This window comes from Ahaetulla prasina, chromosome 4 (assembly GCF_028640845.1).
Source record: "Ahaetulla prasina isolate Xishuangbanna chromosome 4, ASM2864084v1, whole genome shotgun sequence".
Classification (NCBI taxonomy): domain Eukaryota; kingdom Metazoa; phylum Chordata; class Lepidosauria; order Squamata; family Colubridae; genus Ahaetulla; species Ahaetulla prasina.
In genome coordinates, this window is record NC_080542.1 from 60,486,540 (window position 1) to 60,508,189 (window position 21,650).

General features: G+C 39.0%; 1 protein-coding gene across 1 annotated transcript in view; it reads left to right on the forward strand.

The window, feature by feature from the left end:
- Positions 1–21,650, forward strand: part of DDC (dopa decarboxylase) — an 81,105-nt gene that overhangs the window by 52,530 nt on the left and 6,925 nt on the right. Inside the window, exons 9-13 of the mRNA XM_058181690.1 lie at positions 1,923–1,990; positions 2,909–2,985; positions 10,887–10,906; positions 11,314–11,412; positions 21,226–21,327. Coding sequence (XP_058037673.1) covers positions 1,923–1,990; positions 2,909–2,985; positions 10,887–10,906; positions 11,314–11,412; positions 21,226–21,327 — 366 coding nt within the window. The remainder of the gene's footprint in view (positions 1–1,922; positions 1,991–2,908; positions 2,986–10,886; positions 10,907–11,313; positions 11,413–21,225; positions 21,328–21,650) is intronic.

The window sequence follows — 21,650 nt, forward strand, 5'->3', positions numbered from 1 at the left end:
TAAAAAAATTTGAAACCCACCACTGTATGGTTCAATAGTTTTGAGATGATGATTGCCAGCTCCTTCAGAATTTTGGGATATAATCCATTAGATTCCAGTGATTTGAGCTCATCTAGAGCAGACAGGTGTTTTCTTTCTTACTTATATTAATTTATATTCCTAGTCTGCTTTTATGATTATGTTTTTGTAGGTTAGGCTTTATTATCTTTTTGCATGAAGACAGATGCAAAGACTGAAAGTAGCTCTGCTTTCTCTCTACTGCCCAATACTTCCTTGCCCTCTTCTCTCCTTAATGGATCAATTGTTTTCTTGACTATTTTCTTGTTTTTTATATGTTGAAAGAAACTTTTTAAAAATTTATTTTTGACATTTGTTACAAGTCTTACTTCATTCTGAGCTGTAGCTTTTCTGACTTCATCTTTGCATATTTGAGCTACTTGTTGGTATACTGCCTTAGTTATGTGCCTTCTTTCCTTTTTTGTACTTATCCTTTTTGTCTTTCAGTTGTCACAGAATTCTTTGGGTAACAATGCAGGTTCCTTCTTGGATTTCTTATTTTTCATTTTCTGTGGTTTAAGCTGGACTGGGCTTTTATAATATTTTTTTTCAGAATTGTTTTCCCTTTTAAAATTTTCATCCATGGAATCCTTTTCAAGCTCTAACTCTGTTAACATCAGATCTTTTAAAGTCTAAGACACTGCTTTTATTATGTTCTACTGTTTGTGTTTGCATTATATTAAATTCCAATATGACATGGTCATTCTCTCCCAAAGTTCTGGAAAAACCCCTTCCACCCCCCAATCACCTTTTCTCTGTTAGTAAGAATTATGTCCAGTATATCTGGTCCTCTAGTACTTTTCTCTACCTTTTGGATGACAAACGTGTCAGGTAGGTTGGTCAGGAACCTGTTCAAATTCCTACTTGATGCAACATTTGTCTCCCAGCTGATGTCAGGGTAAAGTCCCCCATTTCTACTGTGGTATGTTTCAACCATACATTTGTTAACTGGTTAGCAAAATGTTTATCTATTGTATTTATTCTGTTTCGTTGGGTGGCCTGTTGTATAAATGTATGGCAATGTCATTCTTTTTTTCTTTTATATTGACCCATATATATTAAAGGAGGCTTTGATTCTTGTTTTTCTGCATTTCTGTAGATATACACCAGTAATAATTTTTTTTACATATAATGCAACTTTTGTAAGGTCTGTTTCCTTTGAATAGCTTGTATCCTTCCATCAGTACATTTAAGTCATGAGTTTCATCCCACTACGTTTTGGTAATGGCAACTATATCATACTTGCCCACAGGTACTAGTACTTGATGTTCATCTTATTTGTTTCCCAAACTTTGAGCATTTGCTTATAGGCATGTTGAGCCCTTTAAAGCTGACCTTGGGTATGCTTCTATATCTCCTACTTTATATCTGAGTTTTTCTTCCTTCCCATCACTCCTTACCTCATTGTTTGATTGGTTGTCTTGAGATTTACGTTGGGAATAGATCCCAAAGATCCTAAGGATTGGTAACCTTCCCCCCTCAGTTTTAGTTTAAAGCACTTCTAATAATTTTCCCAACACATCCTGGTTCTTGTGAGGTGCAGCCTATCCCTTGCCAGAAGTCCTTCATGTAGATAGTGCAGACCATGTAGGTAAGGCAGACATTCATGTAGGTGATACATGTACCTTTTATGTAGGTAGTGCAGACCATTACTACAGTCTTCATTATTTTTATGCATAACTCAAGATGGTGATCATACCTAATAATCCACCTATTTCCTCCACAGCAGTGCCCTTTGAGATGGGTTGAATTGGAAATTCAAAGAGGTCTTTGAACATATGAATATTTATCACATTTTAAAGAATGACATTTTGGAAACTATTTCAGGTCATGCTATAATAGTTGGTCTGTTTTCTTTTTTGTAGTATGCAGATTCATTCAACTTCAACCCTCATAAGTGGCTCCTGGTCAACTTTGATTGTTCTACTATGTGGTAAGAAGGAAATACAAGAATTATTAACAGTGTTATCACATGACATTTCTTTCTAAAGGAATATGGTAGGAGGCAGACTTAACTGGAGTATCTATGTGCCATTACTCTAGTTTACTCTACTAATCTTACCAATTGATTGCTCCTTTTTGGTTCCTTAGGTCAAAAGTGACTCAACAAATTTTAAAACAAGCTGCTTATCATTCAATGTAGACCAAGATCCCTGAGCTGCTTCTTCTTAAGAAGGAATTGCATGAATTCAGACTCATTCTTCCTAGAAAAGCAAGCCAGAGGGTTATTTCCCACATTATAATTTTAAAAAAAAACCCAAAGAAGGAATTTCCACAATTTGTTGACATGCTTCCATTGGCATAAGGAATCAAGAGAACATGAAACAGTATGCATTTCATTCTGGCTCATTCATGATAAAGGATGCCTTGTGCAGACAGAATTACAATTTCTGGCAGAAATCACCCACTCACTGTGTTAATCCAGATTTTATATGATGTCTTACTCTATCCCCAAAATGTACTTGAAATTTGAAAGGAAAACAAGAAAAATATGTGTTACGAAGTATTTGCTAGTGGTTAGGATGTATGTAATGCCGTATTTAGATTTGTTAAATTCAATATTTATCAGATAAGGAGACTGTATATTTAAATGACTGAAACACTGATGAATTCATTAATCATTGTAGTCAATTTTATTTTATTTTATAGAATTGTAGACTTGGAAAGGATCCTAGAAATTATCTAATGCAACCCTAATTAATTAATGAGAGATTAAAGTTTAATCTCCAGTTAATACTTCTCCATTTATTAATCCAAATTGATTTAAACTTATATCTCTATTTCTAGTTTTCATAGAAATAGGTAAACTTTTAAATAAAGCAGTGACCATCTATATTCAATATCTGTGCAGGGTGAAGAAGAGATTGGATTTAACATGTGCCTTTAAAATAGATCCTGTTTACTTGAAGCATGATCATGATGAATCTGGTAAATAATAATAATAATAACTTAATTTTCCTTAATGTAAATAATCTTGGTCCAATTTCTGCATAATGAAGTAATGTAAGACAATAACAGCTAACAGGATTCACAATATTTCCCTATTGTTTCTGTTTGATTTTTCTCACTTGAACATTATTTTTGAGAGCGGTACTGAATTGCACCGTCACTGAATTTTGAAGTTTGCACTCATAGTTTCCTTTTTGAATAATCAAAGGAATGGACAGTAAGTAGCATATTGTCAAGGTATTTGAAAAGCATGCTAGACTATGGTGGATTCCACCAAATGATGTTTTAGACTCAGTTTAAAATGGAGAATCTGTGCTCAAAAAATTGAATCTAAAGCAGCCACACAAATATTTTTTCAGTTTTTTCCTAATATAGTCAGTAAAGATTATTTTCTAAGCTTTGAACTTTCTGAAAGATGTTTATTCATAAAAATAACAGAGTTGGAAGAGACTTTAGAGATCTTCTAGTTCAACCTCCTTGCTCAAGCAAGAGACCCTATACTATGTGATACAAATCACTGTCCAATCTCTTCTTAAAAACCTCCAGTGATGCAGCACCCACAACTTCTGGATTCAAGCCATTCCATTAATTAATTGTTCTCACTGTCAGTATGTTTCTCCTTAATTCTTGGTTGAACTTCTCTTTGATAAGTTTCCACCCATTGCCTCTTCTCCTGCCTTCAGATGTTTTGGAGAATAAGATAGCACCCTCTTCTTTGTGACAGCCCCTCAACTATTGGAACATTTCTATCATATTGCTGCTAGTCCTTTTCATTAAATTAAATATGCCCATATATTGAATTCCAGTATGATATAGTCACTTTCCCCTGAAGTTCCTGCAACTTCAGCCCCCTCTGTCATTTCATCCTTATTTGTAAGAATTAAGTCCAGTACAGCTGACCCCCTGGTTTCCTCCTCGATGTCGTGTCCCACTCCTCCGCTGACGGCCGGGTCAGGGAAATCCGAATCAGGCTTGCCTCTGCAGCTCTGCCCGAAGTCCTAGCAAAGTCCTCAGAGCAGGCAGGAGACCAGTAAGTGACTTCAGCAAGATAAGTTCGACTTTGCCTGACTCAGACTGCCAGAAAGCAGATCCTTTATATAGGCCATGGGGTGTGGCTCCATGACTCAGCACTCATTAAGGCCTGCCCCTCCCTTCCTTCTGTTGCCTCCGCCTATCCAATCTTCTGATGCGAGGGTCACTCCAATCAGCTGTTGTTGGAAGTAAACTTTCCTCAGTCTCACATGCTGTGGAGGAGGGGGAGGGGTCTAGCTGCTCCGTTTGCCTGGGCATGGAGCCAGGGCTGGGGCGGGGGGATGCTCCCTCCTCTGCAGCCTGCTTGGGCATGGAGCCAGGGCTGGGACCAGGAGGTGCCCCCTCCTCTGCAGCTTGTCTGGGCATGGAGCCAGAACTGGGGCCGGGAGGCATACATTCCTCCGTGTTCGGGAGCAGATAAGCAGACCCCGGCTGCGGTGAGAGCGGACAAGACACAACACTCTACCTTTTGGATGACAAAGTTATTTGTCAGGAACTTGTTTAATCTCCTACTTGATAGAGTTTGTCTCCCAGTTGATATCAGATAGTTAAAGTTCCCCATGATTTCCTGTGGTGTGTCTCATGTATACCTTAGCTAAATGATTAGCAAAAAGTTCATCTATTTCATCTATTTGGTTGAGTTGCCTCTAGCATATACCCTATGACAATGCCATTCTTTTTCCTTTTATCTTAACTCAAGATTTTTATCCTTGTTTTTTTGCATTTCTAGAAATCTAGTTAATTCTTACATATAATGCAACTCACCCTCCTGTTTTGTTAAGTCTGTTTCTTTTGGACAATTTAAATTCTTCTAACAATAGGTTCTAGTCATGGGTTGCATCCCACTAAGTCTCAGTAATGACTACTGTCATGTACTAGGACTTCAAGTTTCCTCTGTTTGTTCCTCATACTTTTAGCATTAGTGTTTAGGAATCTAAATCCTTTTGACTGATCTTGTGTATGCTTTCTATATTTCCTTTTTTAATATTTGGGTTGCTCATAGCTGCTCATAATGCTTGATATTTTTTTCAGGCTCTTTGTTGTATCTTTCATCCCCACATAAAAGAGGAAGAAAGGATAATAATCTGTGGGATTAATTATTTTAGTAAACTGCTTATCACATCTTTGATCTTTGCTTCTTGGAGACAGCATGCTTTCCTAGACTGATTGTCCAATCTACAAGTTGCTGATTCCATTCTTCAGAGAATTGAGCTACATGAGCCTATTTTTTCTTGGGAAAGTCTCGCTTCTTGATGATGTCCCTTCTCCAGATGTCTGCACACTTTCTTCTAGGGAGAGGATATGAAATCAATTGCCCAGCTCCATTGGGATTGGATTGGATTGGACTTTGTTTTCAGCTGTTTTTCCCTATGCATGATATGTTGCCATTGGTCTATCTCTAACAGTTCATTTTTTCTGGTATTTATTTGTTCTTAACTGTGTTCAATTTGGATACAATCTTCATTCTTTAGTTGGAGTTTCTCATTTTGTTGTTTGAATCTCAGATTTGCCTCTGGTCCTTTACTTTTTCTTTGCTTATTCAACCATTAACATGTAGAATATAGTGCGTCTTTGAAGGCAATCCTTTTATACTATGTAGTTTCACAATGGCCAAGCAATTAATTGTGTTCCAGAAGCAGAAAAAATACTCCTTATTTCACTTGGTTCTGTGATTTTTATGTTAATTGATATTCTAACATTCAAGGTTTTATTTACTATCTAACCATTACCATATGGCTTTTAGTATCAGAAAGATACTCTTTCATACCCTATATATATAGCATGTGCAACTTTAATTAAGTTCATCTGGACTACAGAGAAATAAGACTGAAGTTTATAATTATAGTGACAAAGACTAAGAGTAGAAGACTACATTATGCTGATCAGCTTCTTTACAAGAGGTTACTAGTGTATCATTAGCCACATGGTGTGTTACAAAACATGCAATTAGTTATCCATCACCAGTTGCCTCCAGCTTTGCTCTTGCACTGCAACTATTAAATCAACACTTAGTGAGAGAGAATAGTAGGCTTTTCAGCTGCTTATCTGGGGTTATGGTTCAATTCTTTCAGAAATCTACTTAGTTCACTGGGATGAGATACGTACTCTCAGTTCTTTATCTGATGATATTCTGAGCAAATTGGTGTTTTATAAATGCATAAATAAGAATATTAACCTCACCCTATTTTGCTGATTATGAATCTTGATATCAATTAGTAAATATGTATTCCAATCACACATTTGCTATATAAAAGGCAGGCAAGTATGGAAAATAAATAGGACAGACAGAATTTTCCCACTAGCATACTCTTCCCTGCTGTAGCCCCCAAACTGTGTTCTTCAATTTAGTTTGTATCCTAGTCTACTATCTATTGTTAGGGCAATGTCTACCGTTATTAAGAACAATGTTATCTCTCCTACATTGGACTGGAAAATTGTTTTTTAAAAGCTATTGGGAACTATAAGAGAAGAACAGCACCATTGGCAGCTTTTAAAGAAAAATATTTTTGGTTATTATGTAATAGAAATTATATAGATTCACTAGGTATAAATTTATTTTCTGATATGTTATGTGGTTTGGTCTGTGACAAATATGAACCAGTAGAAGAAAAAGAGAATATACTTGAAAACAGGTAGGATAAAATTGAGTGTACCATTTTCATCCCTGTGAAATTTTAGAATTTTATACTGACTTTATTTATTAACTACTAATTTGGCACTTAGAATAATAGCTAGAAGTCAGTTTTAGACATTTTAAGAAAACTGACGAGAATCATTCTCATAAATATATTAGTTTATTGGATTACTAGAAATTAATTCATCGGATTGTATCTAGCACTACAATACTAGAATGGCATCCATTAACAGGTTGTTTCCTGTCCTTCCCCCATATCCCTATATACAACTTTGAAGAGCTGAAAGTCAGACACAAGGGACTATGAAGAAAGAGGTGGTGGGAGGAAATTGTATAGCTGTAAAAACAAAGATCCATTCATCCTGCATTCAGTGTAATCTATTATATACATTTCTGCCTTTCCAATGCACCTTGAAAGGAATTAATTCCCAAGTGGCTGCTGTGTAAACTAACAGATCTGTTAGAATGATATTACTGACTGTACATCTGAGAAACACCGTAACTTACTTGCTCCAGTGGTTTGAATCTAAAGGATTTTGAATCTAAAGGATTCAATGTTTTCCAGAATTATCTTCCAATATCTGTCAGAGAAGAGTGGGTTGACTTAACTCTCCAAAATATCTGAAGGCAGCCCAAGAATCGTTCAGCTTCGGGACGGTCTGGACCAAAATTGCAGTGACTCAGGGGAGGCGTCCGAGGGTGGTCTTGGTGATATTTTATGGGATGAGTTTGACCCTGTGGCTCCCGAGGACATGGACAGGTTGTTGGGTAGGTTGAATGCCACCACATGTTTACTGGACCCGTGCCCCTCCTGGTTGGTGCTGGCCACCCAGGAGGTGACACGAGGCTGGCTCCAGGCAATTACGAGTGCTTCCTTGGTGGAGGGAGTCTTCCCGGCCGCCTTGAAAGAGGCGGTGGTGAGACCCCTCCTCAAGAAGCCTGCCTTGGACCCGGCTGTTTTAGGCAATTATCGTCCGGTCTCCAACCTTCGCTTTACGGCGAAGGTTGTAGAGAGTATGGTGGCATATCAGTTTCCTTACACCTGGATGAAACTGTCTATCTAGACCTGCTCCAGTCCGGTTTCCGCCCGGTTACAGCACTGAGACGGCTTTGGTCGCAGGATGATCTCTGGAGGGCCAGGGATAGGGGTTGTTCCTCTGTCCTGGTCCTATTAGACCTCTCAGCGGCTTTTGATACCATCGACCATGGTATCCTGCTGCGCCGGTTGGAGGGATTGGGAGTGGGAGGCACCGTTTATCGGTGGTTCTCCTCCTATCTCTCCGACCGGTCGCAGACGGTGTTGACGGGGGGGCAGAGGTCGGTTCCGAGGCGCCTCACTTGTGGGGTGCCGCAGGGGTCGATTCTCTCGCCCCTCTTGTTCAACATCTATATGAAGCCGCTGGGTGAGATCATCAGTGGCTTCGGTGTGAGGTACCAGCTGTACGCTGATGACACCCAGCTGTACTTTTCCACACCGGGCCACCCCAATGAAGCTATCGAAGTGCTGTCCCGGTGTCTGGAAGCCGACGGTCTGGAGGGGAAGAACCAGGCCCAAGCTCACACCCTCCAAGACAGAGTGGCTGTGGATGCCGGCATCCCGGTACAGTCAGCTGCAGCTGCGGCTGACTGTTGGGGACGAGTCATTGGCCCCGATGGAGAGGGTGCGCAACTTGGGCATCCTCCTGGATGAACGGCTGTCCTTTGAAGATCATTTGGCGGCCGTCTCCAGGAGAGCTTTTTACCAGGTTCGCCTGGTGCACCAGTTGCGCCCCTTTCTAGACCGGGATGCCCTATGCACGGTCACTCACGCCCTCGTGACGTCTCGCCTAGATTACTGCAATGCTCTCTACATGGGGCTCCCCTTGAAGGGCATCCGGAGACTGCAGTTGGTCCAGAATGCGGCTGCGCAGGTGATAGAAGGAGCCCCTCGTGGCTCCCGGGTGACACCTATCCTGCGCAGACTGCACTGGCTACCTGTGGCCTTCCGGGTGCGCTTCAAGGTGTTGGTGATCACCTTTAAAGCGCTCCATGGCATAGGGCCGGCTATTTACGGACCGCCTTCTGCTACCGAATACCTCTCACCGACCCGCGCCTCACAGAGAGGGACTCCTCAGGGTGCCGTCAGCTAGGCAGTGTCATCTGGCGACACCCAGGGAAGGGCCTTCTCTGTGGGGCTCCGCCTCTGGAACGAACTCCCCCCAGGACTCCGTCAACTTCCGGACCTTCGAACCTTCCGTCGCGAGCTCAAGACACATTTATTCATCTGTGCAGGACTGGCTTAGTTTTTTAGATTTTAAATTTAGAGGGGTTTTTTAAATTGATTTTAAGATCTATTTTTATTTTTAATTAATTGGGCAGTAGAATAAGTTTTTTAATGATTGTTTTAATTTGTATATTGATGTTTTTATATGCCTGTGAACCGCCCTGAGTCCTTTGGGAGATAGGGCGGTATATAAATTCAAACAATAAATAAATAAATAAATAAATAAATTAAGAACAATGTTATCTCTCCTACATTGGACTGGAAAATTGTTTTTTTAAAAGCTATTGGGAACTATAAGAGAAGAACAGCACCATTGGCAGCTTTTAAAGAAAAATATTTTTGGTTATTATGTAATAGAAATTATATAGATTCACTAGGTATAAATTTATTTTCTGATATGTTATGTGGTTTGGTCTGTGACAAATATGAACCAGGTGAAGAAAAAGAGAATATACTTGAAAACAGGTAGGATAAAATTGAGTGTACCATTTTCATCCCTGTGAAATTTTAGAATTTTATACTGACTTTATTTACTAACTACTAATTTGGCACTTAGAATAATAGCTAGAAGTCAGTTTTAGACATTTTAAGAAAACTGACGAGAATCATTCTCATAAATATATTAGTTTATTGGATTACTAGAAATTAATTCATCGGATTGTATCTAGCACTACAATACTAGAATGGCATCCATTAACAGGTTGTTTCCTGTCCTTCCCCCATATCCCTATATACAAGTTTGAAGAGCTGAAAGTCAGACACAAGGGACTATGAAGAAAGAAGTGGTGGGAGGAAATTGTATAGCTGTAAAAACAAAGATCCATTCATCCTGCATTCAGTGTAATCTATTATATACATTTCTGCCTTTCCAATGCACCTTGAAAGGAATTAATTCCCAAGTGGCTGCTGTGTAAACTAACAGATCTGTTAGAATGATATTACTGACTGTACATCTGAGAAACACCGTAACTTACTTGCTCCAGTGGTTTGAATCTAAAGGATTTTGAATCTAAAGGATTCAATGTTTTCCAGAATTATCTTCCAATATCTGTCAGAGAAGAGTGGGTTGACTTAACTCTCCAAAATATCTGAAGGCAGCCCAAGAAGTAATGGATGGAAGATTATGAAAGAGAGATGCAACCTAGAATTAAGAAAACATTTCCCAGCAATGAGAATAATTGATCGGTGGAATGGCTTGACTCCAGATATCTTGGGTGTTCCATCGCTGGAAGTTTTCAAGAAGAGATTGGATAGCCTTTTGTCTGGAATGATATAGGATCTCCTGCTCAAGCAGTGGGTTGGACTAGAAGATCTCCAAGGTCCCTTCCAACTCTATTATTCTGTATTCTAAATATATTGCATGTGATCAATAGGCCAATAGACTTACTAATAGAGCTATCTTCCTACTGAGTGAGGGATTTTACAAATTGTCTCACAGAGAAAAACAATGCTGGAATTAAGATTAGAGTCTTATATCAAATAAAATGAAGTATAAAATTGGATAATTCCTTAATTTTCTTGATAAAGTATTTTAAATACTTAAAATATTTAAATATTTTAAACTTTGGATAGGCATAAGTTCAGTTACAGTGGAAGGAAATTTTCTTAAATGTTATTAACAATAGCTTCAACTATGCAGAAAATTTGACATGGGATCATTTACTTGTGTATAGTATTTGTGGATTTTCTATGCCTGTATTTCATACAGTCTGATTTGCATTTTCTACCAAATACATACACAGTCGAATTACAGGTATTATACAGGTTGCGTACTATACAGGTTGCATATTATACAGGTTGCATTTTTCATTGAAACTCAGGAGTATTTGCCATATAAGGTTTTGGAATATATGGATTAAGCTACCTGAAATATCACAAGACAAAATGATGAATTCATACTTACAATAATATTGAATTCTTTCTCTTTCACTCACCCCCAACCTTTTACAGGATGCATTACAGACTACAGGGTAAGTACTGTTTCCCCTGCAAGAATAATAGTCTACATTCTACAATTGCCAAGGTAAAACAAAAGCAAAACAATCAAAACTTTGCTCTTCAGGAATTGGAAAAGAAGCCTGAGACAAGAACACAAGTTGTGAAAGGATACATTTTGCCTGGGTTCTCTATATCCTGCCTGATCCAGGGAAACATGTTTTGTGCCCGACACAATCTCAGCTTGACAGAGCACCTGCTCTTTCAAATGCTTGATCCTTCATTATTATTATTATTATTATTATTATTATTATTATTATTATTATTATTATTATTATTATTATTATTATTATTTTTAAAGAAATCTGACAATGTTTAATCTACTCCTCCTCTTGATGACAATTCTGTTCTGAATAAAAAGTCATTTGTGTTTTATCTCCAGCACTGGCAGATTCCTTTAGGTAGAAGATTCCGGTCTTTGAAAATGTGGTTTGTGTTCCGGATGTATGGTGTGAGTGGATTACAAGAATACATCCGCAAGGTGAACATATTTTGTTTTACCATTAAAAACTCAGAAAGGCATGGGGCAGGAAGAAAAAAATGTTTAGTTCGCATGTTATCCAAAATTAATTTAATGCAGACTCCAAATGTAATATGTTCATCAAATCCAGTTATATGTTGATATTTATAGTTTCTGAATTTTGAGATGCAATTTTCAAAACATGCATGCAAAGATGCACTTTTTGTGGAAAACTACAGATAGTCCTCAATTTACAATCAGTTGCTTGAAAGTTATGACAGACCTTGGAAAGCTACATATGACTCGGTCCTAAAGTTACAGCTGCTGCAGCCTACCCATCTTCATTTGTCCTTATGATTGACAGCAGGGATGCTGCAGCCCCTCCCAACTTATCTTCCCCCCTACATTGCATTCCTGTAAGCATCCCCCACCCCCGCAACAGTAACCCGCTGGTTTTAGGATTGACACAAGCTCCACATGCTCCTCTTCACTTAACTTTTGAAAAGCTCTGAAGCCTTCCATAGTGCTGGGCTGGGTTACTTTGTCGTCTGTGTGCATGGCACAATTCTGGAATCACATCGTATGGTTTGGGGGCAAACCTGGTGCCTGGACATTTCCAAAAGGCTGTGCAGACCATGTTAGCGAAACAAAAAGGATTGCTTTGTCCCTCGACTGCATGATGGAATTCTGGAAACAGCTGTCACGTTACCAATGGCTGAATTGCATTCTGGTAGTTGTAAATATTGCCGCCACTTCCACAATCATGCCATATAGCCACAAGACAAAGCAGTCCATTCCAGCATTCTGGAAGGCCTTGGAACTTTTTGGAAAGTAATGAGAAGGAGGGCATTTAGCTTGGTGGGATGAAAATCTAGCCTAAGGTTTGGGGATATCTGACGGGACAGGAAAAAAGGCTTGTGGGGACCCAAAGGGCAGGAAGTGAAGCATGGGGTGTCTTGAAGGGTGGGGGAGGCCCAGGGAAGGTCAGGAGAGGTTAGGGTTAGATTAGGTAAATTTAACCCTAACCCTAACTCTTTCCCATCCTTGAGGCACACTGTCCTCCACTTAATGATGTGCATAGTCATTTAACAATTGCATTGGGGAAAGCAGCGATAGGAGAATTATTAAGTGAGATGCTTAAAAGCCGTCATGACGTTAATGGGCAGACTCCATTGTGATTGTATCTCTAGGATACTGATGTGTACTGTATTCATGAATACAACATACCAATGTGTTGAAATATATTTCACATACATAAAATACACATACAATTATTTATAAAGGTATGGTAATCTTTAGTAAAATTGCTTTATCCATGTTTTATCTAAAGAATTTCCCAGGTCCAGATCCAGGTTCTAAGTTTCCAAAGAGATAAAACCCAATATAGACTAGAAGAACTGTCATGGAAATTATTCCAGCAATATACTATAGTCAGAAGGAATTTTAAACGCTGGAAGTCAAGTTGGTATATGTCAGTTTGGAATACAGAATACAGAAAGGGATTGTGCAAGGACTGAGATACTTCCATGTAGCAACAGCATTAGCACTTAGACCTATATACCACTTCATAGTGCTTTATAGCCCTCTCTGAGTGGTTTAGAGTCAGCAAAATGCCTCCAGCAATCTGGCTCTTCATTTTATGGATCTTAGAAGGATGGAAGGCTGAGTCAACCTTGAGCTGATCAAGACTGAATTACTGGCAGTCAGCAGAATTAGTCTGCAGTATTGAATTCTAGCCACTGTGCCACCACAGCTCATATAGCCACATCTGTCCCAGGACATCACCATGCAGCCACCATCCAAAACTCTTTGTCCAATGATTTTCCAACTCATAGAGGCAGGATTCAGGCCGGGCAGTCAAGGCAGCAGCTGAGAATTAGGAGCAGTGGGGTCAGTTTCTTCTTGTCAGATCTGTTTGCTGTTTCTTCTGGTTTCTCTTCTGCCTCATTGATTGATGGTTTATATGCCAAAAACAGAACAGCAAGGTTGAAGTATTGTTTACTCCCATAAGAATTATATAACTATTGCATACGCTTTCAATGAAGCAAGTTTGTATTCTGTAACCAGTCGAGCTGTAATACAGCCACTAAACCTCAGACTCAAAAATCAATCTTCCTGTTTTATGTAATGCTTTAGTGCCTAGATATAGTAGCCCCAAATATACAGTATGTAAAATGTTAGACTTCATTGTTTTAAGACAGGAAAAGTAAAATCTGCTCTTCTCTAACTCTCTGTCACCATGCCTGTTGTCCATGATTTTTTGAACACATAGAAAGGGACTTTTAAGGTCTTGTTTTGGAAAGTTAAATGCACTTAAAACTTACCTTGATTTGCTTCTCCTTTCTTTTCTCAATTGTTCTGAACTGTTTTAATAGTTCCCTTTTGGAGAAAAGATGAAGTATAATTAGCACTGAAAAACTAATTAGCACTATTTTCTTTTTCTTGAATCATTTCCACTCCTTATTTTTTTCTTTTATTATTAGAATAATAATATACATCTCTTTTAGTTGTGTTAGGTTTCCTTCTTTTGGTCTTTTTAATATTCTTCCTGCAAAAATAGCAAAAGTAGGCAGACTTCCTTAGAAATTCTTGTTCCATTTTCTACAGTTGTTGTTTTTATCTTTTTGGTTAGTTAAAATGTTCCTGGGCATTTTACAGGTTTCCTAAACTGCCTCTTCTTTTTCTTTCTCATTGAAGTGGTATGCAAATATATTTCCAGTATCATATTTTTCAGACATACCCAACCCTTCTAAAGTCCCTATCAACCCAATATTTATACTGTTTATTCATAATTATAAAACAATAGTTGTTTTAAATAGCAATTATATGCATTTATTTATTTCTATATGATCTTTTTATCTGCTGTATATGAACATTGTATCCTCCTGTATCTATATAGTATTGTAGATCTTCAGTTCTCATCCTGTGTTGCAGTATAAATCTTCAAAGCTTTGGCGCCCTCTTCTGACTTTATTAAATACTGCTCATCATAATTGCTTATACTTGATTTTAAAAATTCAGTGCAGTTAACTTTCAAATAAAGCAGTTACATGGTTTGAAAGAGGGGTCAAAGAGGCCATCTATGTCAGAATCGAACAGCCCTCTTTCAAAGGGGGCTTTTTCTACAATTGTTCCTTGTATGCTTTAGCCTCCAATCCCCTAATAATCTTTGTTGCTCTTCTCTGTACTCTTTCTAGACTCTCAGCATTTTTCCCCCCTATCATGGTAATCAGAACCGAATGCAATATTCTAAGTGCAATATAAAGCAGCATTATCACTTCAAATGATCTTGATACTATCCCTCTGTTGATGCAGCCTAGGTCTGCATTGGCTTTTTTTTTTTAGAATAGAATAGAGTGGAATAGAATAGAATTCTTTATTGACCAAGTGTGATTGGACACACAAGGAATTTGTCTTTGGTGCATATGCTCTTTGTATACAATATATATATATATATATATATATATATATATATATGTATGTATGTATGTATGTATGTATGTATGTATGTATGTATATATATATATATGTATGTATATATATGTATATATATATGTATGTATGTCAAGAATCATAAGATACAACACTTAGTTAAAAAAATACCTTATGCCACCAGACTTGAAATCTTGGGTTTAGAAAACTTAGAACTCCTCCGCCTTCGACAGGACCTGTGTTTAACTCATAGAATCATCTATTGCAATGTCCTTCCTGTTAAAGACTACTTCAGCTTCAATCACAACAATATAAGAGCAAACAATAGATTTAAACTTAATGTTAACTGCTTCAATCTTGATTGCAGAAAATATGACTTCTGTAACAGAGTTGTTAATGCTTGGAACACACTACCTGACTCTGTGATCTCTTCTCAAAATCCCCAAAGCTTTAACCAAAAAATGTCTACTATTGACCTCACCCCATTCCTAAGAGGTCCATAAGGGGCGTGCATAAGAGCACAAACGTGCCTACCGTTCCTGTCCTATTGTTTTCTTTCATTATATCCAATTAGTATAGTTATTGCATTCTTATGCTTATATATATATATATATGCTTATATATTATATAGTTACTTTCATGCTTATGCTTATATATACTATTGTGACAAAATAAATAAATAAAATAAAAATAAATAAATAGTGATAGTCATAGGATACTAATAAGCAATCAACTCATACTAGGAAACAATAAAAACAATATAAATTGTAAAGATACAAGCAACATGGATATAGCCATATGTGGGAAGAGATACGTACTAGTAAGGATGAAAAGAAGAATAGTAATAGAGTCTTAGTAGTTAATTTCACAGAGCTGTGGGAATTAGTTGTTTAGCAGAGTGATGGCATTCGGGAAAAAACTGTCCTTATGTCTTGTTGTTCTGGTCTGCAGTGCCCTATAGCGTTGTTTTGAGGGTAGGAGTTGAAATAGTTTATATCCAGGATTTGAGGGGTCTCTAAATATTTTCACAGCCCTCGTTTTGACTCGTGCAGTATACAGGTCCTCAATGGAAGACAGGTTGGTAGCATTTGTTTTTTCTGCAGTTCTAATTATCCGTTGAAGTTTGTGTCTTTCTTGTTTGGTTACAGAGCCAAACCAGACAGTTATAGAGGTGCAGATGACAGACTCAATAATTCCTCTGTAGAACTGAATCAGCAGCTTTTGGGGCAGTTTGAGCTTTCTGAGTTGGTCAGAAAGAACATTCTTTGTTGTGCTTTTTTGATGATGTTTTTGATGTTAGGTGTCCATTTTAAGTCTTGAGATATGATAGAACCTAGAAACTTGAAGGGCTCTACTGTTGATACTGTGTTGTCTAGTATTGTAAGAGGTGGTAGTATAGGAGGGCTTCTCCTAGAAACTACCACCATTTCTACAGTTTTGAGTGTATTTAGCTTAAGATTGTTCTGGCTGCACCACAAGGCTAGTTGTTCAACCTCCTGTCTGTATGCAGATTTATCATTGTTTCAAATGAGACCAATTAAGGGGCATGCATAAGAGCACAATAGTGCCTACCGTTCCTGTCCTATTGTTCCCTTCATTATATCAAATTAATATAGTTGATGCATATTTTTTACTTTATATATATATATATGTAGGTCTTTGGTTATTCGGGTTTTCTCCCGTGTAAAATTGGAAGTGTCTTGGCGACGTTTCGACGAAATCTCATTCGTCATCTTCAGGCTTCAGCTTCGTGCTTCGTGCTTCGTGCTTCGCCAAGACACTTCCAATTTTACGCGGGAGAAAACCCGAATAACCAAAGACCTACATACAAACACCCGCGAAAACCTAAGAAAACAAACAAATATATATATATTCTTCAAGATATGTTGTTTTATCTATGACAATTGTTTGTGTATACTGTTGTGACAAAAAGAAATTAAAAAAACAAAAAAAAACCCAGTTTTATCATCTGCAAACGTCAGTACTTTAACAGGGGGATCTTTTAAGATGCAGTCATTGGTATATATAGAGAAGAGAACTGAAGAGAGCTCACAGCCTTGTGAGGCCCCTGTGCTAATTGTACAGGTATCAGATGTGATTTTGCCTAGCTTCACTATAGTATATACCACAACATTTCCTTAATCCACTAATTTATAGTCACTTTGTTAAAAAATAAAATAATATTTAACTAGCATGATCTGTTTTTGATAAACCTATGTGAGCTTCCACCTATCACTTTGTTCATTGCTAAGTGCTGATGAATCATCATTTCCAGAATTGTTCCAGGTATTGATGTCAGGCTGATTGGCCTGCAGTTTCCTGGATCCATCCCCTCCACACACACTTTGAAGACTGGAACCACATCAGCTGTTTTTCCTAAGCTTATTATTCCACCTTGAGCCAAATTAGCTCAAGTTTAACATCCCTCTAGAAGAACTGCTTTGCCCCAAAAGAAAAAGAAGGCAGGTTTACTATGCATCAGTTAAAAAAAAAGAAGTGAGGAGTAACTTTCGTTAGTTTGGTATATGCCCTTTCTGATATGGGAAGGCCCATACCTTCTCTTGTGGAAGATATATGACGCTTTCTGGATCCTTTTAGTCTGTTCAGCTTAGATTACTGATGGGGAAAGATGCTAGTCAGAATATTCTATGGAAGGCAATGGGAGAGTGAGTGATTTTATTTATGATGGTTAGTGAAGGCTCATTGTGTCCTTTGAATAATATCAAAAGAAGTAAGCATGCCTTAACATTTGATACATGTCAGAAAGCAAGTTTTAATTCACATACCATGCTTAAATGCATGCATTTAGATCTGATTTCTGAATCAACTGAAGGCTGGCTCTTTTTTCAGCAGCATTTTAGGAGAGCTGCCTTCTTTTTGGGTTCAGAAAGAGTGACTGGCCTAGAATCACAAACTGGTATAAAGCAGGAATAAAATTCAGGTTCCCCCCATTCCTAGTCCAGGATCTTAGCTACCAGGCCAAAGTGTATAGTGACAGAAGAGCAGTAATGAGGAACGTTTCCTTGCAGACAGATCTCCTACGCCTGGGCTTCCAAACATAACTTATGGATATATAAGGGAATTGCCTTGTTCACTGACACAGTGAGATGGAAAAGTACTGGTATTTTGCCACTGTATTACCCCAATGCACATCCCAACTAGACTCTTACACATGTTTGGCCAGATTCACCATTGGTCTTCCTCCAATAGTACTCTAAAAGTCTGGTTTGTTGCTTCCTCTCTCTGAGTCTCTCAATAGGCAGTTATCTAAAAGAATTTATAGTCTATTGGTTTCCACAGCCAATTAAGTGTTAGATGGAATTGCCAGACAGAGTAATTTGAATGTAGCCATTTATATAAAAAATATCAGCTAATCATTATTGATGGACAGATTTCTGCAGATTTTGGTGTTGATGAGGTTTTATTAAACTATTCGTGTGGAGAAAAAAATAGTTTAACTTATAAACAGTGCTGCCCCCAAAGTAGTAGTGGAGAAAAGTATGTGAGCAAAGTAAGATCCTATATCTAGGCAGGAAAAAAATCAAATGCACAAGTACAGAATAGGCCTGTGATGGCGAACCTATGACATGCATGACACAGGAGCCATATCTGTGGGCACGTGAGCATTGCCCTAGGCCAGCTCCAGAGTATATGCATGCACTGGCCAGCTGATTTTTGAGCCTTCTGGGCTCACCAGAAATTGGAAAACTGGCCATTTCTGGCCTCTGGAGGGCCTCTGGGGGGGTGGGAAGGCCGTTTTCACCCTCCCCAGGCTCCAAGAAAGTCTCTAAAGTCTGGGGAGGGTGAAAAACAGGCCTACTGGGCCCACCAGTAACCTTTTTGCCATTGTTTGCCAAAAGCAGGGGAAGCCCGGTGTGTGTGTGTGTGTCACATGCACATGCACAGGGGGGTGGGGTGCGGGGGCATTGAATTATGGGTGTGGGCACACAGGCACATGACCCCCCACTCCCCCCACTTTTGGCACACAACAGCAAAAAGGTTAACCATCACTGGAGTAGGCTATATTTGGCTCAACAGTATTGCCTTTGAGAGGATCTAGGTGTCCTGGTAGACCTGGTAGTCAGCAGTGTGCTCATCTGCAAAAAATAAAAATAAAAATAAAAAATAAATGGCCAATGCAGCCTTAGACTGTATAAACAGAAAGATAGCATCAAGATCATGGAAAGTGATGTGTACTGCTTTATACTGCACTAGAAAAACCATACTTGAAATATTGCCTGTTTTGGTTACCATGAGGCAAAAAAGATGTTGAGGCTCTAGAAAGAATGAATAGAAGACAACAAAGATGATAAAGCATCTGGAGTCTAAATCATACAATGAGCAGTTAGGAAAACTAGGTATTTTCAGTCTAACAAAGATCATGCTTAGGGATGACATGATAGCCATCTTCCAATACTTGAAGGAATATCACAGGGAAGAGTGGATTGATCAGGGGTCACCAACCTTTTGGACCTCAGGGACCACTAAATTCATAAGTTTAAATCCTGTGGACCACTAATATGATCTGCCTAATGACCTGCTGGGTGGGGGCGGCTAGGTGGTCATGTGACTGGGTGAGCATGGCCAACTCGATGTCACTCACCTCAAGGGGTGCCTCGCCAGCCTCTACTCACCCTCCCCTCCCAGCCACTCCTCACCTGCCCACCTGGGCTCTTTAGAGCCCCAACAGCAAGCAGTTGTTGGAGCTAAGCAGCCACCATGAGAAAGAGTTGGCAGAAAAGCTCAGTTCAAATTGGATTTGGCCGAGAAGGAGGCTCAGCAGAACCACCTCACTGAGGACTACGAGCATAGGCTTTTCAAGCAGAGGGAAGACCTGTGAGAGTGCAAGGGCAGGTACCGGTGCCTGGAGGCTCAGTGGGCTGAGATGGTCAGCCAGTTCCAGGCCATGAGGCAGTCCCACTGGAACAAGGCCTTCCGGCTCTTCACTACCAGCGGTGCTTCCCTCCACCCTTCGCCCAAAGCCCCGCACCAGGAGGCTGAAACAGACCCTAAGTCGTAATTTCTGCCCCCCTCCAACCCACACAAGAAGACCCCGAAGGAGGAGACTCTCTGCAGCAACATAAACATTCATTGCACGTATCTGGTCCAGGGGGCGTAGTTTGAGGACCCCTGATTTAGTGCAATATAAAAAAATGCAAATAATTTTTCTGCGGACCCCCAGAATTTTCTCATGGACCACCAGTGGTCCACGGACAACCAGTTGGTGACCACTGATCTAAAGCACCTGAGCCAGGACAAGTTGCAATTTGATGAGAAACTCATCAAAGAGAGATTCAACTTGGAAATAAGGAGGAATTTCTGGACAGTGAGAACAATTAATCAGTAGAACAGCTTGTCTCTTGGAGTTATAGGTGCTCCATTGCTGAAGAGTTTCAAGAAAAGACTGGACAACCTTTTGTCCGGGAAGGTATAAGGACTCCTACCTTACACAGAGGATTGGACTAGAAGACCAAGATCCCTTCCAACCCTATGATTCTATTCAGGGGTGGTAATAACTTACTTCACTACCGGTTCGCAAATGGGGAAAAAATGAAAAAATGAATGAATGTCACTCCCATGGGTTTCTTTTCCTACTCTTCCTTTTTCTGATCCTGAGGGACCATTGGGTTCTTGGTGGGTCATCCTCTCCCAGTCACTCAGAAAGATCAACCCTCTAGAAGGGGGTTTCAAGGATGCCTCTCCCCAGCTTCGATCTCTTCCTGGTTGCTTCTTTGAGTTGACATCATAAAGGCAATTTTCTCTCTGGGTTGACCACAATTGCAGAGCTAACCTAATGTCACATCTGTCCAAATCTGATCCCTTGGGAAAGAAAGACCATTTGATCAAAAGTAAAGGGTTATTTCACTAAAGGTGTTGGCTGCAGTAAAGTCAGGCTAGCTCTGAATTTTCCTGTGCTCAAAAGATACAGAAAGGTTCACCCCCTGCCCATCCTTCCCTCCATGAGCAGTCCATTTTCAGCCAATCAGAACTTGCAAAAATATTTTGAAAACACTGAGACATTTGGGGAAATCTTCATATTTTCTCAGGATGCCTGGCCTTGGGATGCTGGTACAAACCAGATCTGGGCTGCTCTTCTGTTTATCACCTGCCATTCATTCTTCCTATTTCCTCTCTCTCACACACACACAGAGCGAGAGAGAGCTTTATTGCTCTTACATCTCCCCACCCCTTTTTTTTCTAGCCTTTGATGGCAGGATGCCTATAAGGCACCAAGCTGAACCAGGCAGAACTGACTGATTGATTGAGAACACACATACACACATGGTGCATGGCAGATAAAAAAGTAGATGGGGAGAATGTTCTTTCCAATTTGCAATTGTTGTTTATATTTTGGATGAACGCCAATTCCTTAACTGACATAACTTCTTTTTATTGTTTTAGCATGTTAGGATAGCACATGAATTTAAGGACTTGGTGCTACAAGATGATCGATTTGAAATTTGTGCTGATGTTATACTGGGATTGGTATGCTTCCGATTAAAGGTAAATGTGGAGAATTTTTCAATTCCTATAATCCTTGCTTTGTTTTAACACTTTGCTTGTACAATAATTTATAGGAAATCAGAGTTTCTTACTGAGAGCTTAATCAGATATTTCTATTGTCTGACTTATATTTTGATTTATAGGATGAGTGTAACATTCATACAGTTTAATTAATCAGTTTTAATATTTAATCACTAATTGAATATTTGGATTTTTCAGATCTCTGTAGAATGCTTATTATCTTACATTTCTAAAAGCGTATTTTACATTTTAAAGACAATTGAATTAGCCTTTATGACATTCTTTTTGCTTTTTCTTGAAAT